Below are 16,088 nucleotides of genomic sequence, written 5' to 3'. Positions count from 1 at the left end.
TTCAGCCTCTCACCATTTTCATTACATGTTCTGCTGTCAAAATACCAAATCCCTAGTCATTAGGGTAGTATAAGTAAAAAATGCAGTCACTCACCCTATAAAAAGTAAAATTGAAACATTCACTGTAATTAAATGGCTTACTGTGAGTCAGATAGCTACAGAAGCCAAATTACTAATAAACATACAACACTGCATTGCTAGTGGTTTCTCTAAGAGCACAACACTCTGAAAAAGCCAAAGACTAACCTAGAAAGAACAAGATATTGTTACAGTTTTCCTACAACAAATCAAGCTTACACAATGTAAGTATGATCTTTATGAAAGTAACTGAGTAACATAACAAACAAGATACAAGAAGCCCACTGGCACTAAAGAAGAGGTGATCAGATTGAAGAAATGTGTTGTTTTTTACAGCATTTGTGTTTTGTTCTGTTTTTGAAAACGCCACATATGCACCTCACATTATACAGGCCTACCTTATCTTCCTCAGCTAGCAAGAGATGCATTTTCTTTTGCACCCATCACTGCAGAGTCTGGCTTGAATTCTGGCTGTTTTTAGTTTACTTCTATACACTGGGAAGATGAACACCAGATAACTTGTTTTATTTATATTTTCACATCCCTTAACCTAAAAATAATAAAAATTGCATGAAAGTAGGCAATATAAAAGGTATTCACAAACTGTATAGTGCTGACGAGAATACTGTAGTTCTTCACTATGTTCTACATCTCTTGGACAGTTCTCAGTCAGGGAGATTTTGCTTTTCTCTCTTCTACTGCACAGAGCAATACACCTCATGCAATATCTCGTGTACCTCCAGCCACAAGTCCAGAGATAAAATTTCAGGGGACAAGTCAGCCCCATGAGACAAAGCAAGCAAATCCAAAAGGGAGCAGCCTTAGATAAGTGGTCCCTGTTATTGCAACTCCAACGTGAATATTTTCCACAGTCCTGGCTCTCAGCACACTCCTTCCTCCAACCTCCTCCACCCCTCAGCTCACCTCACATGCTCTACATACTCCTTTCTGATCCCAGTCTTCCTTTCAACACATCCTACCCTTCCCCTGTTTTTCCATTCACGAAATCCCTCCTACAAAATTCCAGTTCAAAACAATGACTAACAATATTGCCATGCCATCTGTTTTCGTAACATATCACTCTTTCTACACTCTTTAACACTCCATTTATATAGAACATAACTTTTCTGGAGTGAGGACTACCCCACTATTATCTGCACACCGCCTAAAACAACTGGTTTTGATTCTTAAATCTTTCATCTTTAATATAGCAGTGGTTAAAAATGACTATTTATATCCTTGATTAAATTTTCAACTGCTGGCATAAAAACATGAGTTCACCAAAACCTGACATGCTGGCACAATCTGTAAATGCTTAGTAGTATTTTATTCTGTTCTTCCCACTTATCTGAAAGTGTGTTGATGGGATTTTTCTGGGGGTTTTTTTGGCTTTTGTGGGGTTTTTTGGGTTTTTTAATGCATCAGACTGAAACCAGGAATTGTACTGTAAAGATATTAAATTAATCTCTGCATGGGAATTGCAGGTTTACAAATGCATACATCAATGCACAGTTCCTCAAGAATGGTACATCAAAAAAACCACCACCAACAAAAAAACACAACCCAGAAACCAAAAAACCAGAACAAAGAGTGACCTGAATTACCATGGCATAAATGTACAACATATGCCACCCTTCTGAAGTAAGAAAAACATGTGACAATTTAAAACTCTATTTCCAATACAGAACACCTTTTTAGTCACATCATGACTTATATTCAGTTATTTTACATAATTCTCATGTTTTCCGTCAGGTAAAACATACCACCAAAACCTGGAATACCCAGATCCAGGATTTCTTTCTCTTACACAGTCATAACATACACCCAAGGTATCCATATAGAAGTTTTATAAATGCTACAAGACAAACCTTACTGTAATCAGGATTGAGATGCAGTGCTTATAGTTTAACCTCAGAGTATGGCATGTTAAAAAGAGGAAGGGGTAACAAGACACACACTGGAAATCTTGAAAACATATACGACTGTTGTACAGCAAGGAGAGGAATGAAACTTAAGTTTGGAGAAGCAGCCTTGCAATAACGGATCACAGAGGCCAGTCCTCTGTGGTGTACTTTAGAGATCAAAACTCAAGCCAATGTTGTTTAACATCTTCATTAAGGACCTAGACATTGAATAGGTGCACCTCATCAAGCTTGCAGATGGTAAAATCTGGAGGAGTACCTTATACACCAAAGGGTCATACTGGCATTCATAAGAGGCTGAAGAAATAGGTAGAAGAACTTCACGGAGCCCCACAAGAAGTCTTAACCCGGGGAGGAGTAGCTCCATACATCACTAGGAGCTGGAGGCAGACTGTCTGGAAAGCAACTCTGATGGAAAGGACCCATGGATCCTAATGTAAAGGAGCAACCACAAAGGAGGCCAAGAGTGTCCTGAGCACCATTAGGAAGAACAGCACCAGCAGGTCAAGGGGTATGATGTTCCTCCTCTGCTGAGCACTGGTGAGATGCATCCTGTGAGGGCTAGCTTCAGGTCTGGGTTTTCCAGCAGCAGACATGGACATACTAGAGTCAGGCCATAAAGATAATTAAGAGCTGGGAACACTGGACGTACAACGGAAGGCTGAGCAAGCCAGGATTTTATAGCCTCAGGAAGAGAAGGTGGGAAGGAGCCTATTGATGTATATAAATACCAGATAGGAAGCGCTAAAGAAGAGTGAGTCTGACTCCTCAATGGCATCCAATGAACGGACAAGAGGTTATGAGCACAAAATGAAAACACTAGAAACTTTTTAAAAAGTCTGGTGGTCTTCTTTATTTCTTTGATTTGGTGTGTTGTGAGGGTGGTCAAATACCGTAAGTTCCTCAGACTGTGGCATTTTCATCCTTGGAGATGGTGTAGATAGTCCTGCTTTACACATAGTGCTTGGACTAACTAGACAATCTCTAGAGATGTCCCTTCCAACATGAACATTCATCTGAGGGTGAAAACACACTTCTATTGCAAGAAATAAACAGATAACCCATGGCAGAACTGGGTTGCTTTTACTGCTACTAATCTGGTCTAGCAGTAAAGATGGTGAAGTGTTAGTTCCACAATGCTAATTCAAACAGCTCAAACATTAAAACATTTGATACCATCGATTTATTTTAACTCAGAATAAGAATCTGCCTGTAATCTCTTCTGATATCCTACAGACAGCAAAATAGGTTTCACTGTTTACAAATGTGAATGCCACAAAAGCATTTGCGTAATGGTCAATGGACAAAGACATAAAAATGTCAAGAATGATGCTTCACATGTTTTTCAACATTTTAGCTACCTTAAATATGTAACTTTTCAAAAGAAAATAGAGAAGCTTCTATATCAAGAACTCCAGACAATAGGCTCCTCATCTGGTTAATAAGCGTAATAGGGGTGGCAGAAATAAAAATTTGTTCATTATTGATCTGAAGGCAGTACCTGCCAACATGAGGGCTGAATCCATTTCCAATGCCCACAGCTTAATAAGATCTGTGCTATGCAGAAACTCACCTAGGTAGTTTCAAACACAAAATGAAAGACACATTATACATCTCATTATACAAAACTCAGAAAACTTCAATTGTAAACCTCCCCTGAGGTGTAATGTCAGGTACTATGGATTAGGTGCAACATTCCAGTCCCTTCAATATTCATACTGAGTACTGCATGTTGATATTGCACCTAAAATAGGACATACAGCTTTGCTGTAGTAAACACTGGTTTAGTCAGCAAACAGCACAGAGGCACAACCTGAATGTAAATAAGCAGGGCTGCTCCTACTTTTTCTCTAATTTTTATGAAAAGAACATGTTACTAAGGGACAAACACAGCTTAGTAATGGCCTCTGTACTGAATATTCTCTTTTCTTCTTCTTTCCCAAACTTAATCAGTTTTCACCAACAACACCAAAACCTTCTAGTAACTTTCACAGCTGTAGGGCAATCAGCTTAAAGACAGCAACCTACCTGGCAGCCTTTCCACACCATTTGAATGCAACTGTGTTTACCTGGACACAAAGGCTGCACAGAGCACCTGGATACTCACTGCTGACAAGAGTGATCTCCATAATCACAGAATGACTGAGGTTAGAAGGGACCTCTGGAGGTTAACTGGACCAAATTCCCTGCCTAAGCAAGGCCATCTAGAGGTGGCTGCCCAGGACCACATCCCAAGAACTTTTAAATGCCTCCAAGGATGATGACTCCCCAACCTGAAACCAGAGAAGGCATGCACATATACACCAAAGTAACGTAACATGAACTCATAAACATGCAGTCAACATGACAGACTGCAAATATTTGAGTCGCAGAAGAAGCTATCCGAAATGGCTGTCTGCATACTGATCACAGGAAGGCTGAAACATACAGACATCAAATGGTTCCCTAATAAACCATATGGCTCAGCAAGTGTGAAGTTTTATTTAAATACCCTGCTGACAAAACCACAAACTTCTGCACACCTTACAACTCCCCTGTAATAAACAGCAGCTCTTGAAAGAAAAGAGCCTTAACAAACATGCATGAATACAGCCTAGGCAAGAAGTGACATTTCAGGCAGTCCCTGTATCCAGTACAAATTTTTCCGGTATTTGTGTAGATTCTTGTATATTTTATATTCTTGTATATATATATTATTCTCAGTCTTAACTGTATCATTGGCAGAAAAATACTGCTTACTTGCAAGCTCACATACTTCATTATTCCACTGTATTCTTCAGAATTATTAGTTTCACCAGAATACATACAGGTATTGTGAGTAACAGTGCAATTAAGCATGACAGATTTCATAGCAGATCTTTTGCAAGGAATCCCAGGACATGTTAACCAAGCCTATGCCTTCTAATTGTTACCACAACTGTAACTTTGGTCAGCATATAAACTAACATTACTGTTCACATTATTTTTTTACTGAGCATTGTAGCAGCACAGATATAATACTGTTTGTAGACAGCTTCTTCACTGTACTATCAGTTCAGCTATTTATTTGGTGTGGTAAGTAAATCCATCCTTTTCTTTACACAGGTGTACCTTGCAGTCTGTCACGAACATGTTCCTGAAATGTGAGATAATTCAATATAGTGAAAGAATTTCCCCCACAGAATAAATATGATATAGAGGAGACATATACAAGAACTTAAAAAATGCAAACAATTGTAACATATAGGGGCAGTACATATGACATGGCAGACAGTGAGGAAAAGGCAAAGAAACAAGTTCATCAGTTGTCACCTAAACATCCAGTGATGACAGATCAGGAGGCTGAGATACTGGCTTTGTAATAGCTGGAGATAACAGAGTCTCTTTAGGTGTAATTAAAAAAGAAAAAGATTTTCAACTGCCAATTGTCCTGAGATTTTGACAAGCAAGTCTCCTGTGACATGAGACTGAATCTTCAGTGACTCTGTCCAATCATTATTAAGAACTTCAGCTGCTTCATTTGTGAGACAGAATATCAACTATAAATCTTTCAGTATGATTGGTCATACTGTCTCCTTCCAAATGGTTATATGTTCACCACCATGCTTCTCAGAGGTCCACTGCACACAGAGGTCAATCAAGTCGACCAAGGGTAAAGGACAAAACCACGGTAATGACAACATTTAGTAGAAGAGGGTATTAAATGATCAATACTGGTACTCTGAATATGAGAGAGTGAGAAGAAATTGATAGCATGGTATTATCACACCTGCTTCCTTCTTTCAGAGATCTGTCCTGCCTACTCAGACTGCAAAAATTACTAAGCAGGAGCTGTTTCTCACTGAGTGTTTACACATCATCTCATCCTGCCAACCTCAGTTGTGATATGCATGTGCTTCTCTGGTAAAAATAAGAGAGACAACTATTTTCAGACCAGTGTGCTATTTTGAGGCGGTTCGTTTTACACACTGAAAAAGAATATATTTCAACAAGCAGCTGAAAAACACCCTTAAAGAAGTATGTAACAGAACTGGAAAATATAGCTGAGATAGATAAGCTCCTGGTCTGCTTCCACACTAATCATAAAAACCAATCCCAGATTTAATATAGATGCAGCTACTTTCTGGGGCAGTTTGAAGTCTGCAGCTGATTGAGTTTTAAGCACATAGGGTCAGTCATGCATGTATTTTTTCCACTGAATTACAACAGCACAAAAATATTCAGTGACTTGACCAAGAGGTACTCTACAACAGGAAGCACAATATTGGTTATGAACTCAGTATCTGAATTCTATTTAGAACATCAATTTTGTCACAATATTTTAAAGTTTATTTAAGAAACAGAATTTTAGCAAGTTGTATATACACAAGTATGAAATCAGCTACTTAAGTTTCATGGTACTGAAGCAGAATCTCAGTTTATTCAGGCAGTTGCTCATTTCTCAAGCAACTGAGCAGGCAATCTATAGAAAGTATGCAACAAATGCCTCTTAAAAAAAAAACCCCAAAACAAAAAAACCCCAACAACAACAACCACCAAAAAAAAACCCCAAAAAACCCCCCAAACCCCACACCTGACAAAAATCCAGAAGGTTCTTTAAAAAAACCCAGCCAAACACAACAACCCCACCAAACCCCAACAAGAAAACATATCCTTTTAATGCATGAGGCAATTTTTCAAACAGCTCTTCAGAAGTATGAGAAGCCTGTCAGGCATGATGCAGAAATGTTAAGTTGGAAGGTAAGCACTGTACAACACAAAAATCTTTTAGGGCATGCTGTAGGCCCACAGAATAACCCTTCATCAAGAGTTGTACGCTGCAATGTTTTGGGAAAGGGTGTGAAAAGGTAAAGCAAAGGCACAAGCCTCACCACAATGGCTATATCTTTCGCATCTTCTACTGTGAAGCTGCAGAAGAAAGTGGAAGAGTGTTAGCAAGAAAGTAGTACCCACTTCTGGGAAATAGAATATGGGAAGTGGAAGCAACTGGAACAATGCTCAGCTGTGAACACTGAACGAAGGAAACTAGGGAATGACCACTGTGGGGGACAGTGTCTGAAATGGCACTGTGTGAAAGTGAGGAGAGGAAAAATGAGCCGAGCGTAGAAAGCAGCAAGATCCTGTAATGAATTCAGTCCTCCTCAAATGAGCAGTAACAGAGGATAGAAAGACAAACACTGGATGGGATCAGATATAGAGCCTAGCCAGGTCAGTGAAGGGGGAAAGGGGAGGGGGAAGAACAGAAGAAAGAAGATAAGCAGGCCCCTTCACTGAGTCATACCAGAGCTACTGCTGCTGGCAGGAAGCCAGATTTTAGCTGGAGATTTTGCCTCTGCTTTTCTTCCCCCCTCTCAGAAAACCAAGAATTGAAAGCACCAAACTTAGATGTCTACCTAAAATATATTCAGATTCTGCTGACTGTAAGCTCCTACTCCATCTTACATTTAGCCTCAGAAAAACTTGTCATCAAAAACACGCAAGAGTAAGTTAAAAACATCCTTTTTTGGGGCTGTTTTTTTGTGCTGCCCTGAGTATGATTCTTTCTTGGATCAGTGATTTCATAATGTAAAATACAAAACCCCTCCAAACAAGACAAATACATTAAGTGGCAGTTGAGGACATCAGTTATATTACTCCTCAAATTACAAACTACTTTCTCCTACGTAAATTCCTAATCTGCCTTCTCAAAAGGCCCTCCTGTCAAATGAACACCTATTTCTCAGCCTAACACCCTTCAAAAGCAATTTAAAAATGTGCACCTATTTTTGTAAAATTTATCACACATCAGCCTCAAATCACACCCGCATCAAAATTACTTTTTTTGCTAATATTTCACCTGTTTGACAATACTCATTATTACACACCAACAGGTGTGGTTTATGAATAGTATCCTCAGCTACTTGTGCTCGTCTTGTTAAGCCAAGTGATAATTTAGCAACCTTAGCTTGCTTATTAACGTCTCTCCTAAAATGACACCTAGTTCATCTAGTCTCCCTGATTTTTTTATAAATGGATTTACAGCTGGGTTCTTTCTGCAGTTGAATAAGCATCCGACAGGAACACTCAACTGAGCATTCACGTACGTGTTCTGAAGTGGTCAGCGAAATCTTGAGGACAGACTCCAAGAGCTAGTAGGAAACAAATCAAAGCTTTAATATTCCCATACACCACAACAGATCTTAGAGTAAACAAATCTTCACAGTACCAGCTAAATGGAAGCAACATGGGATAGCAATCTTCTTCTGAGATCACCTAAATAAGTTTGGAATGAGGCTTAGGGTGACATACAGTGTTTGATTTGCAAACAGGGAATTAAATTCCACATACTTTTTCAGAGGAATAAAAACAATACAGACATGGCATCCATTCACTAGTAGGGTTCTGTAGGGCTCCATCCTTGGCCCAGTTCTCTCCAACATCTTCATTAAGGCCTTGGACACAGGATTTGAAGGAATACTAAGTAAGGTTGTGGCAACACTAAATTGGAAGGAGCTGCTGACTCCCTCAAGGGCAGACAAGCCCTGCAGAGAGACCTTGACAAATCAGTGAGACAGGCAACCATCAAACATGTGAGGTTTAACAAGGTCAAATGCTGGATTCTGCACTAGGAATGGAGCAACCCTGGCTTTGTGTATAGATCAGGGAACAAAACACTGGAGAGCAGCACTGCGGAAAGGGACGTGTGGGTTCTGGTCAACAGCAACTTGAACAAGAATCATTAAGCTATTAGAGGGCGTCCAAAGGAGGGCCACAGGGATGATGAAGGGCCCTGAGGGGAAGACACATGGGGAGCAGCTGAGGTCTCCTTGGTCTGTTCAGCCTGGAGGAGACTGAGGGGAGATCTCATTGTGGTCATACACTTCCTCACGAAGGAGGCGCAGGTACAGATCTCTACTCTCCTAAACAGTAACAGGACTGGAGGAAACAGAATGAAGCTGCACTGGGGAAGGTTTAGGTTTGATATCAAGAAAAAGGTTTTCCCGGCATTGGAACAGACTCCCCATGGACGTGGTCATAGCACCAAGCCTGACAGGGTTCAAGAATTTGGACAACACTCTCAGGCACATGGTGTGACTCTTGGAGTGTCCTGAGCAGGGCCAGGAGTTGAACTCTATGATCCTGATGGGTCCCTTCCAATTCAGTGTATTCCATAATTCAGTGACTAAGAACTATGGAATAACCTCCACCCAAACAAAACTATAAACATACATGACTTTTATGATTACAGATATGCCTTACCTTAAATATACCTGTTTTGAAGGTATAAATTCGGGTACTTACGTGGTTGCAAAAATCTTAATGAGATTCAGATTAGCAACAGGAATGACAACTCAAGAATTGGCAATTCAACTAAAAACAATACACTAACAGAAAAATAAATTTTCATTATGATTTCACTCTAAACAACCGGCCTTGCAATTTTTCAAAGCATTTTTCTATTTTTACAAAGAGCATTTACCAAAGTACTAGTTAGCAGACCATACTGCCTTGAGAATAGAATGTGACTTTGCTTCATACTTGAGCATTAATTACCTAGTGAATTAAAACCTATTGTTTTTATGTATAAGCAGCAATATTATGAAACTCCCTTAGAGATACAAATACTGGTGTATCAGATAATATCTATGCTCTTATACAATAAAACATTAATTCAGTATTGTTTTCATTGTATTACCACCATGGCAGTGGTGCAGCATTTCTGAAATTATACTTTTGTCCACATCACTATGTCAACAGACACGCCAGTCTGCTTAAAGCACCAAACTGCTAAAATTGAATGAAATGGCTCAACCAGCTCACTTCACCTTTTGCTACTGTAATCAGAATTTTACTCTTTATTTCACAACATAACAGAATATAGATCTTTGGGCTTAAACAAAATTTTGATTTCTCGTCTTTCAAGCTCTTATTATGCAAAGATGTAGGACATCAAGACAGAACTTGCACAGCCTTGCCAAATAAAACAAGATTTCTTCCTCAAAAGACATAAAGAAGTTGTCAAATGTTATTGCCAATTTGGGGAGCTGATCCTTCCATTACTTTTAATGAAAAATCTGGGTTTTTCCTCCCCCAACCACAAGCCGCTTTCATTTTATAGATTGTACCAGAAAACCTTTACAAATTAATTGTCGAGTACCGGACTACAGAAAAGCCTTCGAAGGTAACACTGGCAATCCCTGTCATTCACACACTTCACTGAGTGTAGTACCTCCACAAGATGGGGAGAAAGCACAGGTGGGTGCCTTCAGGACCACTCTCCATAGCTGCTGGTAGACACAAGGATACATTTCTGAACATCTGCATAAGCCACTGCCACATACCAATCAAACCCCCGTCACTCAGCACGTGAAACCTGGAGTCTGCTCTGAACCTGCCTCTCAATTAGCTGCACAGCTTGGGCACACAGCTATGAACACACTAAGAGTCGCGCAAAGTTAATCACGCTGGAGGTGGAGCAGCCGATATAGCCTGATGGGTTGCTACCATAGAGCCAACAAGGCAACTGAGCACCTCCCCTGGACGAACGGCACACACCCTAAACCCAATGAGCAAGGGTTATTCCCACCCAGACCAACTCAAGTGAAGACAAGCGTCACACTGCCTGTAAGCCAAACAATAAGGACATCCCATAGTCTTAGACAGTACGCTAGAAGTTGTTTTCACTATTCCTTTTTCCTCAAAGAAAATGTCAGTGTAGATGTAAGGGATCACACTTAGTTTTAAATTTCAGCTCTCAAGAAATAACCTGAGAATCACTGTCAGAGTACTTCTGACAATGAGTGCTTAGGTACAACACCTCTGAAGAGAGAGGATTACATTTGTCTGCTTTTCTAAAAAGCAAAAAAACAACAATGCAGAGATGCAGTAAGAAGATCATGAAGCTTAACAGCAAACAATACTAAAGGTACAGAACATTAAAAAAAATGAAAACTTTGAAAACTAAATAAATAGGATATACGTAACACTGCTTTTGCAGACTCTAGTGAATTGTCTTCTCTAACGAAGACAAATTAGAAACACTTCTATTATGCAAACAGACATTAAAGTTTATGGTTGGGGAAGCCAGGGATTTCCTACTGTATTCCTAATAGCTGGACAACTAAACTACTTCACTGTTTACTTTATGATGCCACATTCATGATATGGCATAGCCTAAACATTTTCTTGAAAGAAAATAAGCCTTAATGAGCTAACCACACGCATACACAAAAATCCTGCTACCTGCCAACAACCTCAGGCTCTACATTTTTTAATCATGAAATAGTTACTCCTGCCATTACATAAATATTATTACATAATATCTCCTTTGTATGCAGAATTAGAGCTACAATAAAATAGGTCCCACTATTTCAATATTGTATCTATTAATCCCACTCATTCACTTAATAATTTGGAGCTGTAGTTGCATCAGAACACAACAGCTTGAATATGTCACGTTTCTCTGAGCTTAAACAGAGAAGACAGTTAATTCTGGATTAAAAAAAAAAAGCCAACGAAAAATACAACAAAAATATCTGCTCTACTATAATAACTGCCTGAAGGAAAAGAAACCTCTGCTGTGCTCTTTTATTATAGATTATGTCTTGCCTACAATTTAACATAATGTGTATCAATAGATAATTTTCAACATAAAATATGCAGAAATACCTTAATTCCCAAGGTCAGCATTACACAGCATAAGTGTAAAGAGATCACAAGCAACGACGCACAGTATGGCTAATACCTCAAAACCCAGGTTTTTTTCCAATTTAATATTTAACGTATGGGCAAACTACAATACATATTAAATTAATTTTCCTAAGTATTTAACTCGTTAGAATTTTTTTCTAAGAACGTATTCGTTTGTATTGGTCAGAAACGCATCCGAGACGTGGGACGGCTGTAAGCACAAGGCCACACGGCGAAGAGGCAGCGAAGAAGTGGCATGTGACATTCGGGAGTCTCGGGGGGCAACATGTGGCCGGCCTCAGGACGCTCCTCTCTGCAGTGCAGCACCGGTGCCTCCGGCCGTGCGCGATCCCTGCCGCGACACGAGCCCCCACTTCCGAAGTGCCGCACAAGTCCCACTTGTGCCCGCGCTCAGCGGCTTCCCCTCGTCGGCTCGCCCTCCCGCAGCAACAGTTCCCGGGAAGGCAGGAGAGCGGCGGCGGGCACCGGGAGGGAGGGCGGCACGGGCCGGCGCCGGTGTTTGCACAGCTGCGCCGCTCTCCCGGGGCGGCCCCGCACAAAGCCCCGGCGGCCCCGCAGCCCCCGGGCGCCGGGCGCGGCGCGACACCCGGGGCAGGTCCTCGCGCCTCGCCGCTGCCCCGCCGTCCCCGTGGCCGCCGCCGGCAGGTGAGACGCGCCGCAGCGGCGACGCCGGGCGCGGAGGGGGGGGGGGGGGGGGGCGCGACCCAGCCACAAAGAGCGGGAGCAGGGTGGGCGGCGGCGGGGCCGGCGCCGGCACGACCCGCGGCGCCGCAGCGGGGGGACGTCTCCGCCCGCCCGTCGGTGGCGGGGGTCATCCCTTACCTGCAGGGGTGGCGCCGAAGACTCTCACGACGGGCACCCGTTTGGCCGGGGCCTCTCGGAAGCGGGACTGGCAGGGGTCCAGGCCGGGCAGCGGGCTGCCCATGTAGTAGTCGGCAGTCACGATCCTCACTGAGAACATGTTTGTTCGCCGCCGCCGAGGCACCAGCGCAGCACCGAGCGAGCGAGCGCGGAGCGAGCGCGGAGCCCGCACGGCTCCCCCCGCCCGCCGCCGCAGCGAGCGCGCGCGCGAGCGCAACACTCCCGCGCCTGCCGCTCCTCGCCCGCCCGCGGGAGCGCGCGCGGCCCCGCACGCGCCTTGTCTGCGTCTCCGCTCCCCCCACCCACCCCCCCCCCGGGCTGGTGCCGCCGCTCTGCGCGCGTGCGCGGCGGCGCGCCACCCGCGCGCTCCTAAAGCCCGTGCGGCCGCGCGCCCCTCAGGGACAGCGCGGGCTCGTGCCCCGCGGACGCCCCGGCGGCGACGGCGGCGCCCCTGCGCCGGGCTGCAGCTGCTGTTGCCATGATGATGTCGTCACGGATGCAACCACTGGGGGAGCGGGGGAGGGGGGTGGATGGGCCATGTGTTGGCGGGGAAAGGGGCTCAGCGAGCGGAGGCGGTGTCCCTCACCGCCCGACACGCACCAGCGCCCCCACCCCCCATCTTTCGGTTGGGCTCGACAGGCTGGGCGCGAGCGCGCGTGGAAGCGGGGGGAAAATCCTTCTATCGTTTCCCCTGCTTGCGAGGGAGGAGGCAGGGATGGAGAGAGGGACGGCCTCGGTGATTCGGCGATCGGCCGCGCAGTCTGGGGGGGGCGTGAGGCTTGCGGAATCCCGAGCCGCGGATGGGGCGGGAGAAGCAGCGCTGCCGGGACACGACGGGGTTAAGCTGGGTCGACCGCCATTTTGAACGGCGGGGAGGTGAGTCTCCGCACGCCGCAGGGGCCAGCCAAAACAAAACAAAAAAAACAACCCGAAAAAAACCCCAAAGATGGGGGCGAGCAGCGAGACGGGACGGGGAGGAGGGGGTGGAACGGCCGCCCTCCCGCCGGCGCCCGCGCGCCCTCGGGCTGTGACGGCGAGCGCGCGCGGGGCGGGGCCGGGGCTGCGGAGGGACGGCGGCGATTGGCGGCGGGGCCGAGCGCGCGGAGGGGCGGGGCGGGGCCGGGCGCGCTGCGGCGGAGCGGCGGGGGCGGGGTCGCGTCCCCCTGCTCCTGCCGCCCCTGCTCCTCTGCCTCCTCCTCCGCCCTCCAGGGGAGCTCGCTTTGCAGCTTGCGGCGCTCTCGTGCAGGTTTTTATTGAAAACCATAAAACAGGCTTGACTCTAAGTTGAAGCACTGAAAAAACCTTGGGTTTAGGTTTAGGATTCCTGTTGCAGTCTTTGTCTGAGAGCTGCGGATCCGGGGGCAAAACCCCCAAAATACAGCAAATATCCAAAGTGTTGGCAGTGTGGGAGATGAGCCGGTTAAAAGGCCAAATGCTCTCACACGCATTCAGAGCGATGGTGATTACATATGTGCGTGCAGGACTGGATGATTCGAGACAAATGTACAAATCTGTAAAACCTGACAAACGCCCAATATGTAGAACACATGTTTCGCATTTTGGTTACATGTGTTTTGGGTTTAGATTGGAACAAAAGACAGGTCAGGCAGTTGCTACCCTTCATTTTTTCATTGTAATGAACAGGAAGCTTGCCTGTCTACTCAAGGGTAACTGGTTTCCTACTCTTTCTTTGTAAGCTGTTTATTTTCTCTAGCTCACATCTGTTTTCCTCCTTACACATATTTTTATGTGAATAGAAAGAAAAAATCCAACTACCTAGTCATCAAGAAATCTTGTGTCACAGAAGTGGTTGAAATCGGGTTGAAATCCAAAGTCTTTGCATTGTGTCTAATGAATAGCTGAGCTACAACTTTAATTTTTGACAGTTGTTTACATTTGCAAAGCTAATATTTGGAAAACCTTTGGAACTGCAAAAATACTCTTAAGAATACTTAGATTTCACAAAGGCAAATAAATCACTAGGAGCTTACTGGTGGGGCTTGTTAACAAACAGCATCTCTAACTATTGTTATTTGAATACATTCTGTACTGCTCCTTCACTAATCCATTCCCTTAATTTTCCATAGAACTTTGGTAGGGACAATAGCAGTTCTTGTGTTACTCCATTCCATGCTCTGTTTTCTTTCTGTTCACATGATCTTCTTTACTTGCTGAGCATTGTGTCTTCCCACCACTGTATATTTCCCTCGCAGTTTAATGGCTTTGAACACTGGCAGATGTGGTCTGCATGAGCTGAAGGTATGTCAGCAGTCCTCTTCTGTGCTGGGGGATACCAGTCCACTGGTGTATTCTGTTGTCATCTGCACAAGCAGGAGAATGCGATGTTTTTATCTGCCCCTCAGATGGGTTGGTGAATAAACTCAGACATTTCAGCCACTGGTGGATTCTGGTTTCTCCTAAATGAGTGTGGTGTATGAGATGTAGCACAAGTTCATATCTGGGAGTCCTGAAGAGAAACCAGTTGCCCAGAGTAGAATAGTGTAGAAAGCTGAAATAGCTAACTTCTTAGAAGCGTGAAGCAGGATTTGCTAAAGCATGTCATGTAGAGTCTTCTGTTTAAAATGACAACATTTTTTATGTTTTAATAATCAGGGAGAACGATGCTTTGAAATCAGAACGAACAGGAACAGTTGATACCTAACCTAGAGTCAGTTCCTTGTTCATATGAGGTATTAATTTGATTTCTGAAAGTGTTACTCTCAGGGGGAAAAAAAAAAAGTTATTTTTCCTCTTTCATATAAATAGCTTAATCTGAGTGGTAGTCTTAAAGCCATGCAGACACTTTTGTGGAACTTGCATGCTTTCTGAGTGGTGCCTTTTCAGTTTCCCTTAATTTCCTGGTAGCTCACTTCTGCTTTCAGTTTTGTCTTACAGTCAAGTCAGTAGGTTCATCTGCAGGGCTGTCACCAAGGTAAGACTGTATTTTCAGTAAAGGTTTGAGTCAGCACTGTCACAGGAGGTCCCCTGCCCTCCTTATGTCATTGCAAGCATTTGAATAGCTACACAAGAAACTTGACTCGGAAACTGAGCCAGGTAGAAGCGATCCACTAAGAAATGCGGGTTAGTTTTAACCCCGATCAGGTCCTTGATCTGCCTCATTATGTAGGGGTGTGAACGCCTGTGCTTGCACAGAGGAGGAGGCAGTGCAGGGACTGAGATTGAGCAGCAGGAAGAAAGAGAGCACTTCTTCCAGAAAGCTTGGCTTGCAGTAGTTTAAGTTGCTGAAGTCTGAAAATGGGTTTAAGCCTTTCAATGGATGCCAGACACAAAGCCTGTGTTTCTGGATTTCCTGCATTTCAATTTGTGTGTCAGTGTTTGTTTTTAGGAGTCATTTTATGTGATGTTCACTCGTGTGTATGCATGTATGATATATAAATTTTCTTGTTGTTCACACTTCATTACCTGAAAATGCTGCTGTCCTAGGATGTCAGTAATTGTAAAAGGAAACATTCTGATTAGAGAGCACTACCACTCATTTTCTCTGGTACCTCCAAACACTATGTGTTCCCTCTCTAAGGTTTCATCCCGTTTTCTGTA

At 43.7% G+C, this 16,088-nt stretch overlaps 1 protein-coding gene across 2 annotated transcripts in view; it reads right to left on the bottom strand.

The window, feature by feature from the left end:
• Positions 1-12,710, bottom strand: part of REV3L (REV3 like, DNA directed polymerase zeta catalytic subunit) — a 115,381-nt gene extending 102,671 nt beyond the window's left edge. Inside the window, exon 1 of one of the 2 annotated variants that reach the window (XM_040058603.2) lies at positions 12,492-12,710. In XM_040058603.2, coding sequence (XP_039914537.1) covers positions 12,492-12,630 — 139 coding nt within the window. In that variant the 5' untranslated portion in view covers positions 12,631-12,710. The remainder of the gene's footprint in view (positions 1-12,491) is intronic. The other variant, XM_040058604.2, reaches the window with a different exon arrangement.
• Between the last annotated feature and the right edge of the window lie 3,378 nt (positions 12,711-16,088).

The sequence above is a fragment of the Hirundo rustica genome, chromosome 3 (assembly GCF_015227805.2).
Source record: "Hirundo rustica isolate bHirRus1 chromosome 3, bHirRus1.pri.v3, whole genome shotgun sequence".
Lineage (NCBI taxonomy): Eukaryota > Metazoa > Chordata > Aves > Passeriformes > Hirundinidae > Hirundo > Hirundo rustica.
Note: the sequence above shows the minus strand (reverse complement) of the source record. Positions and strands in the feature narration are given on the sequence as shown.